The sequence below is a fragment of the Choloepus didactylus genome (genome assembly GCF_015220235.1).
Source record: "Choloepus didactylus isolate mChoDid1 chromosome 11 unlocalized genomic scaffold, mChoDid1.pri SUPER_11_unloc2, whole genome shotgun sequence".
Taxonomy (NCBI): Eukaryota; Metazoa; Chordata; class Mammalia; order Pilosa; family Megalonychidae; genus Choloepus; species Choloepus didactylus.
Genome location: NW_023637579.1, coordinates 4,231,781 through 4,243,513, shown reverse-complemented (window position 1 = coordinate 4,243,513; position 11,733 = coordinate 4,231,781). Strand labels below are relative to the sequence as shown.

Below are 11,733 nucleotides of genomic sequence, written 5' to 3'. Positions count from 1 at the left end.
TAGAGACCGTCGCGGGCAAGGCAGGGAGCGCCGGGCTGGCAAGGCTTTGTGATGTCAGCCAGAGGTGGGGGCGGGCGCCCCGTCGGCTGGGTGGGTGTTGCAGGGGAACAGTGTATGGGGGGCCCCACGTGTGGTCCGCGCCCTCAGCGAGACAGGCCAGGGGGCGTCCTCGCCCGGGCTTAGGAGGGGAGGCTGGGGCGGGCCCGGTTCCCGTAGGCGCCAGGCAGGTCGGAGCCCTCCTGGGGGGTCGGCTGTCCCCCAACCGTCAGTGGCGCGGGAGCTTTGCAGTCCAAGGGGCCGGCCGCAGAGCAGGCCCTCGCTGACTGGCGCACGCCCTGAGTCCTCCTCCTGCTCCTCCTCCTCGTCCCGCGGAACGGGCAGATGGGGAAACTGAGGCTCGGGCCACCCAATGGACGGGTACTGCTCAGTCATCCCGGCCGGAGAGAGCTGGCGGCGGCCGTGGTCCTCGCGCTGCCCACCCGCGGCCCGTGGCGCGGCGAAGCAGACGCGCTGAAAGGTGGCGCAGCACGGTTGCGCCCTCTCCAGGAGCGCGCGATTCCTGCGCGCGCTTGCCGGTGGCTTGGCTGCGGGTGTAGACCGTTTGGCCGCGGAACCAGGACGTTGTGGGCAGACGTCCAACTCACTTTTCCCTGGGCTCCGCTAGAGTGCGTCTCCTTCGTGGCTGCCTCTCCCCACTGCGACACAAGACCGGGACACGTCTGGATCTTTCAGCCTTGTGTGGGACGTCCAGGGCAGGGGGACACTCAGAAATACACTCAAGGAGGGATAACGGTTGCTAGTTTTAATTTGGTCCTTGCCCTCCCAGCCCCAGAACCCTTCAGCATGCCGTTTCCATCAGTGAGGGGACTCTGGGCTGAGGATTCCTTTCAATTCAGAAAATAGAATCGCAGTATTTAAAAAGAAAACTTTAATAAACACTTTCACACACGCCAGGAAAGAGAACAGTACAATGAACCCCACATTAAAATCACCTGGATGAATATTTTGCTGAATTCACTTCATCTATCCTGTTTTCTTTTTCTGGGCAGGATTTGAAAGCAAACCCCAGGCATCAGTAGGTCTACCTCACATGTTCCAAACTCTCTAAAAATAAAGATGTTTTCTTACCTAACCACAATAACTTGCATACATAACAGAATTGACAATAATTTCTTACTTTATCTGACATCCCAGCCATATTCAAAATCACCAGTTATCTAAAAAATGTGTTATTTAAATAGTTCAGTTGTTCGAATTGGGATCCAAACAGGGTTAGGAGGCCTTTTTACTTAAATTAGTACGGTTTCTCTTGCTTTGCTTTTCTTTCCTCCAGCCCTCCCTCCTTCCTTCTCTCCTCTACTTCCTCCCTCCCTCCCTCCCTTCCTCCTTTCCTTCCTTCCTTGTTTTCCTCCTTCCCTCCCTCCCTTTTTTTTTTTTCCATCTTCCTTCCTATCTTCTTGCCATGAACAGCAGCCTGCACATTTGGATCTAAACCCTACATGGTAATCAATAGGATGTGCCAGTCAAAAGACTGATATCACTTATAAGATAAAAATACACCAGTGCAGACTGGAAACACAGCTTTTCCTGCCCAAGGCCCACGAGGAGTTCCTTCTGTGAGTGTTACAGTAAGTAGAGCAGGTGGCATTCCTGCAGGATCAAAGAGAGCAAAATATGGCTTATTTTGTTATCACTATCTAAAAAATTATAATCAATAATAGATGAGCTAATCCTTACTAATAGGTAACTGTTTTAGATGCTTCTTGTAATTCAGGGGAAAATATATCATCCACATTGTCATGATTTCTTTATTCACCTGCATTTTCCTTCTTTGAGAGAAAGTTTTTTTTTCAATTTTGAAACTGTGAGGCATGTGTATGTATACATGGCATCTAATTCATTGTTTCTCTTGGATGGTCAACATTTATTTCTTGCTTATGCCTTTTAAGGTAAAATCTATACTTTTACTTCAGCAGCACTTTAGAAAGAATTCCTTATTCCTTTATCAGGTGATAATGAAATTGTAAACCCCAAATAAATTTGAAAGGAGAAACAAATATGAGCAAACTTTTTAATTCACCCTCTACCCATGCATTTGAAAATATTTCTGATATAGATTTAAATGGTTTGATAGTCTCTGAAAGCTTTTCAAAGCAACTAGTAAATAAAGGTAACAATGCATTGAGCAGTCAGTAAATAGCTTTCCAATGTTTTGAAAGTATCATTTTTTATTTTTTTTTTTGCAAATACACAAATAACAGTGCAAAGAAGTGACCATATTGTGAACATTTTAGAGTTCCTTCTCTTCTTTAGAAAAACCTCATCACCAAAATGCATTCATTTTGCAATTTGATGCATTTGACATTATGCATACAAAAAATTATCTGGGTCCCATTCTTTCCATTTAATTCAGCACATGTTCTTTTGCACAAGCAGCTTCGTCCTTTCTTTTTAATGGGCTCTGCAATGTTGTTAACTTGGGAGTTGGAGGGAAGAACTTCAGATCGAGAGTGTCACCAGTATACCAAAGTGGAATTTACCTTGGGTGGTGGTTTGGAGCTGTATGTACCCCAGAAAACCTATGTTCTTAAACCTAATCCATTCCTGTGGGTGTGAACCCACCAATAAGTAGGACCTCTGGATGAGGCTACTTTAGTTAAGATGTGACCCACCTCAATCAGGATGGGCCTTCATATTACTGGAGGCTTTTGTAAGCAAAATGAAATTCAGACAGAGACAGAGAGGCACAGGGATCAGCCAAAAGCTGAAATTCAGCAGAACCCAGAAGAGGAGGGAGAGGCCAGGAGAGGCCGCCATGTGGATTGCCATGTGGCAGAGGAGCCAGGAGTAAGGATCTCTGGCAGCCAGCCCCAGAATGCCAGTCTTTGGGAAGAAAGCAATGCCTTGATAGTGCCTGGATTTGGACTTTCTTTTAGCCTCAAAACTATGAGCCAATAAATTCCCATTGCGTAAGCCAGTCTGTTGGATGGTATTTGCTAGAGCAGCCCAGGGAACTGAAACACCTTGTAACAGTACAAATAAGACTGCTGTTTCAGATTTTACGTTGCTGATTTTTTTTTTATTTGAGTATTTTACTCTTAAAAAGACAATCCACATAAATAGTCTAAAAATTTAAAAATTCCAAAAGCGTGAACAGTGAAAATTGAGTCTCTTTCCTGCCTGTCTTCCTTAGCCTTCGGTGTCTCCCCTGGGATGCAGTTTCTCATATGTTCTTAGCTAATTATTATTTTTACCTAAATGATAGATGTTGTCTTACAACCTATCTTTTTATTAAATCTAACAATGTATCAGGACATCTAAGAGCTTATTGTCCCTAATGACTTTGTAGTTTTCCATTTTGTTTATGTAACCAGTTCCCTTTTGAGTATTTAAGTGTTTACAATTGTTTAACCCTAAAGGTGATATATTTCTCAGCCCAATAAGCAGAGGCCCCTAAACGGGGGCATTAATGATGTGTATATTCTTTAACAAAACTTGCTAGGCTGATGCATCAGTTTTATGAATATTCCTTGACTACCCCCTGTCCCCTTTATGGGGCACCAGGAGGAGATGTGCTGCAGGACACACAGGGTGGCAGAGGGTTCACGTCACCTCCACTGTCCTCCCCCAGGCACTGGCTCTTACTGGGCTCTCTGTGTTCGAGTTATCGTGCTTTTGTTCCAAGTCCTTTATTTCTCTTCTGCATTTGTGAACTATTGGAATAAACCCATCCAGACACCGCCTGTCAAATTAAGGAATGTGTTGTGTTTTTTGAGGACTCTCAGTTGCAAGTGCCCAATTCAACCTAACTTCCAAATTGGGTAGATTCATTTTAAGGATATTGGGGCATCTCATGAAACCCAAGGGTTTCAGGAACAGCAGAAATGTAGAATCTTCCTCTCCCACCTCTCTTCTCTCCAGCTGCATTCTTTTATCTTGCTACACATGACAGAAAACTCCAGGGCCAACAGATCCACAGTGTCACACTTTTCGGCTTTATCCACCAGAGTGAGAATAAAGATGTTCTCTCTTGTCCACAAATTCAAAACTCACCTCTGGGTGGAAGGGAGAGGAATAAATGATACAAATGCCCATGTGAGTTTTAATGCTACTGGGTACATCGAGTGGCCTCTGCCTGCTAGGCACCATGCAGATCTCTGTCCGATGGTCTCACCTGATTATCTGAATCAACCCTCTGAGCAGGCTGGTGGCACTGTGAGGCCCAGGGACTCATGACTCACTTCAGTGCAGGTGTTCACCTCTGGGCCACAGACTCAGGTAAGAACCAAGCATCTCCTGAGCCTGGGAGGGGGTGGCTGTTTGCTGTGTGGCGTGGGTGTAGCTGGAGGCAGGGGAGAGTGATGGCTGGCTGGAATCAAGAGTCACCCCTGAAGAAGCATCAGAGAGGGAGGCCGAGAGAAAGTCCCCAGGATTCCTCTGCCTCTCAGGCTGTATTCTTGAAGCCAAGGCCCCCTTCAGTGGGCAACACAAGGTACAGCCCACCCCTCTCACTGGAGCACTGGCCCTACCCTCAGCCCCAACAGGTCCAGCCAAGGACAGCCCCTCCTGTAGCCCCTGCCTTGATCAGTGAGACTCCCAAACCAGAAATCTCTTTATTCCTTCTCTAAATTCTCTGGATCACTTTCTTCCTGTTCCCTTTCCTTGGGGGCAGATGTGTGTGTGTGTGTGTGTGTGTGTGTGTGTGTGTGTGTATGTGATTCAGCCCTTAAGGAACATTAAGTCTCATGAAAAAGACAGACATGATTTCTTTCACTTATTTTATTAAATATTAAGTGCATACTCCTGCAAAGGAGAAGCTAAACCTACTTATAATTGTGTCTTAGAGTCTCCCCCAGAGAACCTCTTTTGTTGCTCAGATGTGGCCTCTCTCTAAGCCCACTTGGCAGGTGAATTCACTGCCCTCTCCACTACATTGGAAATGACTCCCTGGGGTATAAATCTCCCTGGAAACATGGGACATGACTCCTAGGGATAAGCCTGGCCCTGGCATTGTGATTGAGAAAGACTTCTTGGGTCAAAAGGGGAAAGAGAAATGAAACAAAATAAAGTTTCAGTGGCTGAGAGATTTCAAATGAACTTGAGAGATCACTCTGGAGGTTATTCTTATGCATTATATAGATATCCCTTTTTAGTTTTTAGTACATTAGAATAGCTAGAAGGAAATACCTGAAACTATTGAACTGTAACCCAGTAGCTTTGATTCTTGAAGATGATTGTATAACAATACAGCTTACACTGTGTGACCATGTGCATGTGAAAACCTCATGGCTCCCACTCCCTTTATCCAGTGTATGGACAGACGACTAATAAAGACATAAAAAAAATAAATAACAGGGGTGGGATAAAGGGTATAGGATGTTTTCAGTGTTCTTTTTTTTTTTCTTTATTTTGGAGTAATGAAAATATTCTAAAATTGGTAGTGGTGATAAAGACACTGACTGTATGCTTTGGAATGGATTATATGGTGTGTGAATATATATCAATAAAATGTCATTAAAATCATTAAGTACAGGCAAAAGAATATAGAATGTATAAGATATAAAGAATATAGAATGTATAAGATATAAAGAATATAGAATGTATAAGATATAAAGAATATAGAATGTATAAGATATAAAGAATAAGAAAATTGACATCCACAAGGCCACTTCCCAGTATAAGATATAGAATGTCATGGATACTGTTCTAGTATCTGGCATCTGCTTGGAATCTTGTACTTAACTCTTGTTACTGAAATGATTTAAGTTTCTGTGATATTGTTGTGGGATGAATGTATTTTGTATATGGAAAGACAATGTCATTTTGGGGTCCAGCGGGTGGAATGTGCCAGTTTGAATGCATTGTGTCCCCCAAACACCATTATCTTTGATGTAATTTTGTGTGGGCAGACCTATCAGTGTTAATCAGATTGCAATTCTTTGAGTGTTTCTATGGAATGTGCCCCACCCAACTGTGGGTGATGACTCTGATGAGATAATTTCCATGGAGGTGTGGCCCCACCCATTCAGGGTGGGCCTTGATCAGTGGAGCCATATAAATGGGCTGACAAACAGAAGGAACTCAGTGCAGCTGTGAGTCACATTTTGAAAAGGAGCAACAGCCAAGAGGGACACTTTGAAGAAAGCACAGGAGCTGCAGATGAGAGACAGTTTGACGACGGCCGTTGAAAGCAGACTCTTGCTCCGGAGAAGCTAAGAGAGGACAAATATCCCAAGTGCAACTAAGAGTGACATTTTTGAGGAACTGCAGCCTAGAGAGGAACGTCCTGGGAGAAAGCCATTTTGAAACCAGAACTTTGGAGCATACGCCAGCCACGTGCCTTCCCAGCTAACAGAGGTTTTCTGGACACCATCAGCCATCCTCCAGTGAAGGTATCTGATTGCTGATGTGTTACCTTGGACACTTTATGGCCTTAAGACTGTAGCTGTGTAACCACATAAGCCCCCTTTTATAAAAGCCAATCCATTTCTGGTGGTTTTTGTGCCAGCAGCATTAGCAAACTAGAACAGATACATTTCAAGAACCCACATTAATCAGTATCTGGAATATTAGATTTATCATATCCTTGCTTTTCTTTATAATTTTGCTGTGATGTTTTTTCCTATAAAATGTGTTGTTTGCATGTTTGAATTTTTGCAGATCCTCCAACAGCTTATGCTGTTTTACCCTACACTATTAAGAGACATACATCACTTGTTACAGGTTATGGCTTCTCATTTTCATTGCTGTATATGATTCCTATTATATGACTTTACAACCATTTACTTACCATTCTCTTGTTGAGAATGGTTTTCAAAGTTTTGCTATTCATAAATCCTTCTGTATGAACAAATGGGCAGGCAAATTCTCAACTCTGGAAAATGCTGAGTGGTGTTATTGAAATGGCTGGAGCCTAAGAAAAAGAGTTAACCAAGGTTAAAGAATTAACCTTGATCAAAGAGAGGTCTGCACTTTTCCCTTGGTTATTTGGAGGTGACCTCCAGGCCACTGGAATGTCATCCCTGATAAGGGTGTCTTCATTTGCCTGGGGATTTTTACCACTGAACAACCTAATAGTGTGATTTATGCTGGGGGCCTTAAGCCACCTGGTATCAGTTCTGGCTTGGCTGTCAGCTGGGGCAGCAAGAGTGACTGGAGCACATGTCTCTTCTCATCGAGTAGGCTAGCCCAGGCTGATCACATGGTGGTAGCAGGGTTCGGAGAGAGTGGAAGCCTCAAGGCCTCTGGAGGCCTCAGTTCTCAGCTGACCCAACATCACTTCTACTACACTGCAAGTCATAACATCAGCCCTGATAGAAAGGGTGGGAAATATACTTCACCTCTCATCAGGCAGAGCTGCAAATTTTCACTGCTGAGGGTATGCATACAGGAAAGGGTGCAAAATTCTTTATTTTTTTTAAGCAACCTACCACAAGCTAATTCCTATTTTCAGGAGTTTAAAGTGGTTTTCCACTTTTTGGGTACATTGTTCCCCTGTATGGTGGGCAGTCTCTTAGATGATACCCTGCCATCACCCTCACCTCCTGGAATTCATGCCTCAGGGTGTAATTCCTCCACGTTGAGGGTATCATCTCAAGGCTAGTGACTCACATGTAAGGAATATAATAATTTAGCCAAGTGCTGGGTTCTCACTTCCAATATTAGATTACAAAAAAACCGTGGCTTTTTTTTTTTTGAGCTTTTTTTCTCTTTTGGATCACTCATCCTCTGGGGAGCAAGCAGCAATATTTATAAGCAGCACTTTGGAGACTTATGTGGCCTGGCAAAGAACTGAGGCCTTCAGTCCAACAGCCCACCACATGAGGAGCTGAAGTCAAGCAACAACTACTCACAACCATGTGAGCTGACAAGCAGATCCTTCCAGAGCTGTCAAGTCTTGACTACTAATAGCCTGCAACCTCAAGAGAGAGCTAGAGACAGAGAAACCCACAAAACTATTTCCACACTCCAGCCCCAGAAAAATCAGTTTGGTTGCTTCAGCCACTGTTCTGTGGCACTTTGATACACAGCAATAGAAAACTCCATCATCAGTACTTACGTATTACTTTTTCTTCATTAATTCATCCATACATCCAACTGTATCACTTATTTATTTTTCACTTATTCACTAAGTGTCAGGCATGGTCCCGGGGACACAGATGTCTTCACTCATCTCTTCAAGGAGATGACAATATGGTGGGACAGAAACATCACGATAGTCACTCTGTACTGTGCCTAGCACCTCCTAAGACATGAAAGAAGAGGGAAGCTGGTTGATTTTAAATCCCGATCCTAAATACCTGGCTTTCTACTATTCCTATTACTGTCCAGTTCTGCTGAATCCACCTGTCCATCACCACCCCTATTTAAACATGCACACTCAAGAATGGGAAAGGGTCATGATTGACCAAGTGAGCTTGTTAACATGAAAACCTGCAGTATTACAGCAACTCTCCCGGATAAAGTAGGTGGCTCTGAAAAGAGCCTTTGGGTCGTAACAGCGTAACTCGCAGAGCCTATCCGGGGCTTTCACACCCGCTCCCCGCGGATGCGGTGTGCCAGCTGGATGTCCTTGGGCATGACGGTGACACGCTTGGCGTGGATGGCGCACAGGTTGGTGTCCTCGAAGAGCCCCACCAGGTAGGCCTCACACGCCTCCTGTAGCGCCATCACGGCCGAGTTCTGGAAGCGCAGATCAGTCTTGAAATCCTGCGCGATCTCGCGCACCAGGCGCTGGAAGGGCAGCTTGCGGATCAGCAGCTCGGTAGACTTCTGGTAGCGGCGGATCTCGCGCAGGGCCACGGTGCCGGCTTCTTGACGCCCCCGGTGGCCGGCGCGCTCTTGCGGGCGACCTTGGTGGCCAGCTGCTTGCGAGGGGCCTTCCCGCCAGTCGACTTGCGAGCGGTCTGCTTGGTACGAGCCATAGCTAGCTTCCTTCCCGTCAACGGACTCCTCGCAGCTCTGCCTGCCTCCAGCAGACTACAGAAAGCAGCCGCGTGGTCCACATTTATAGCGCTTGCTCTGCTCCGATTGGGTGAGGGGGGCTTATGCAAGATCGCGCCACCGCAGGCTGCGCTCTGATTGGCTGGGGCAGCCACACGCGCTGGTCTAAAGGTTCTGAATTCCACTTTGTGGTGTTTCCGCGTTGGCTGAGCACACGCTTGTAACCTGTATTCACGCGCGTCTCAGAGCGTGGCGGGGAGCTGGCGTGGCTGTGTGATTTTATTTTGTCCACACGGAGGCCTTTCTCCCCACACGGTACGCCCCACAGCCATGGCGGAAAGAACTTTCCAGAAGCCCAGAACCTGGGAGTGCCGTGTTCTGCCTTTGGGGGAGTTTGACACAAAATCCCAATTAGGAGAATTCAAGAGACAACTGGTTATGACAGAGCAGGCCCACTCGTGGGGTGCAGTGTGTGTGGGGGGTCTGACCCTCACCTGTCTGGGTTCAGGTTCACCCTCTTCACCCGCCCTGAGAATTTGGGGGCGACTTTAACCTTTACAAACGTGTCCAGGAGTAGCACGAATCTCTGTTGGATGGTGGGTGTAGAGCACCAGGCATGGCCTCCCGTGCAAGTTCCCAGAAAGGAGTCGCCTCTGGCTGCTGACCCAGCAGCTGCAGGGGAGCTTCGTGTTTAACGTGACGCAGGCTCAGCTCGGCTCTGAGAGGGTGCAGGGACCTCGGAAGGCAGCCTTTGGCTCCCTGGAGATGTCCCCTCGCTTTCTCCAGTCACAGGAGCTGTTTGGTGCTGATTCTCAGTGTGTTTGAGCCCTACAGAAAATAGGACAGGATGCCTCTTGGTGCAATGTATCCGAAAAAATAAGCAAAATAAAAACCCAAAAGAATTGGGGGCTGGCTAAATGTGCACTTCACCTGCTACCCCACCTCCACCCCCACCCCCGCACTTGAAACTTTATATTATATGTAAAAATCTCTTTATACTTGGTTCAGCTGAATAGTTTGCTTTGATGCTCCCTAATTGATTTCCATTTGTTTCCTTTCTTCAGAGGGACCACGGTTCAGAGACATACTTACCCTACTTCCCAAGAAGAGACATTTTTTGGGGGAAATGAGAGAGCTTCAGATGCAAACATTCCACCCAAGAAATGGGCTTGTCTAGGACACAGGCATTTATTTATAGATAGGGCTGTGTTTGCTTGGTTCCCCCATGCCATGCCATCCTCATACAGATCACCATTTTCATGGCTTTCAGTGCTCACCACGTTTGTACATACCACTAAGGGGGTGGGGTGGGGCGGTCCTGTATAATATTTTGTTTAAGATTCTTTGAATTTTAGAGTCATACCCTGTTGGTCACTAATTTTTCTTTCTCTCTAGGATCATTCCCTCAGCAAACAAACATGCAGCCAAAGATTCTGGGTTTTGTGCTTTGTATGTTGATTTTATTAAGTCCTTGAGTAAGTATGAGAAGAACAATTCCTCACTTATGAGAGACCTAAGGTTCTTTACAGTCATGTTTCTCTGATTTTTTTTAATGTTTTAATGTCACTCTCAACGGAGAGGACACATATTGTTCCTCCGGCACCAATGACCCTATCTAAGTGTTTAAATCTCTTAGCATTGCCTTCCCAAAATTGAATATTAAGTGCTAAAGTGAAATAAAATATTTAGAATATTTTTTGTATGTAAAACTTTCTTAGAGATTTCCTAGAGGGCCCCTGGAAAAATCACAAAGCCCTTGCACTTTCACAATAAATCCAGACTCCCAATGAGGAATAACTTATTTTGCCCAGAAAGCAGAAGAAGCTGGCAACAAATATCAAACAAATAATCAAAAGGAATCAAATTTTTCTCTGAAATGATTGCTCCTAATTATAGTCTAAGCCACATATTAATTATGACTTTTAATCAAAGGAACTCATTAACTTCTATTACACAGAGAAAACTTGGGGGTGAATAATTGTGCACTGTCTGCAGAAATTTGAAACTGTATGTATCCCAGAAAAGCATGTTCTTAAGGCTAATCCATTGCTGTGGGTGTTAACCTATTGTAAAATAGGGCCTTTTGATTAGGGCAAGTTAAGACATGGCTCAGGTTTTTTTGTGTGTTTTTTTCATTATTTGATTTTTTTTTATTTTCTGAAATAGAACCATTGTACATTGTACCAACCATAGCTACTGATGGAATAAATCAGTTAAAAATTATACTGCTGTATGACACATCAAAATAAAAAAAAATCATAAAAGTAAAAAATTTGGTAATGGTGAAAAAAGGTTGGGTCTTAATCCTCTTAATAGATTCTTTTATGAAGGGGATGAATATGGAGAGAGGGAGAGACAGAGACAGAGACACCCCCACAGAAGCAAGAAGCTGAAACCCAGAAGAGAAAGGAGAGACCAGCAGACACCACCATGTGCCTTGCCATGTGGCAGAGGAGCCAAGGATCATTGGCAGCCAGTCTTCAGGAAGAAAGCATCATCTTGATGATGACTTGATTTGGACATTTTCATGGCTTCAAAACTGTAAGCTTGTAACCTAATAACTTCCCATAGTTAAAGCCAGTATATTTTATGGTATCTGCTTTTGGCAGCTTAGCAAACTAAAACGCTGTCACACATGAGCATTTTCCAACAGAACAGCAGAATTCATGAAAACATATAAGGGCCACATATGTTATTTATACACTTCTCAAAGTGGCAGAAATGAACACATACACATTTATGACAGATCCAAAGAGAATAGCCTCTCTGCAGCAAATAAAAATAAGAACA

The 11,733-nt window shown here is 44.7% G+C and overlaps 1 protein-coding gene across 1 annotated transcript; it reads right to left on the bottom strand.

Annotated features, from left to right (window-relative positions):
* Positions 1–8,529: 8,529 nt before the first annotated feature.
* Positions 8,530–8,924, bottom strand: LOC119524575 (histone H3.1). Its single transcript, XM_037823269.1, is given in 2 exon segments — positions 8,530–8,807; positions 8,810–8,924. Coding segments are annotated over 2 exon segments (393 nt in total).
* Positions 8,925–11,733: the final 2,809 nt, after the last annotated feature.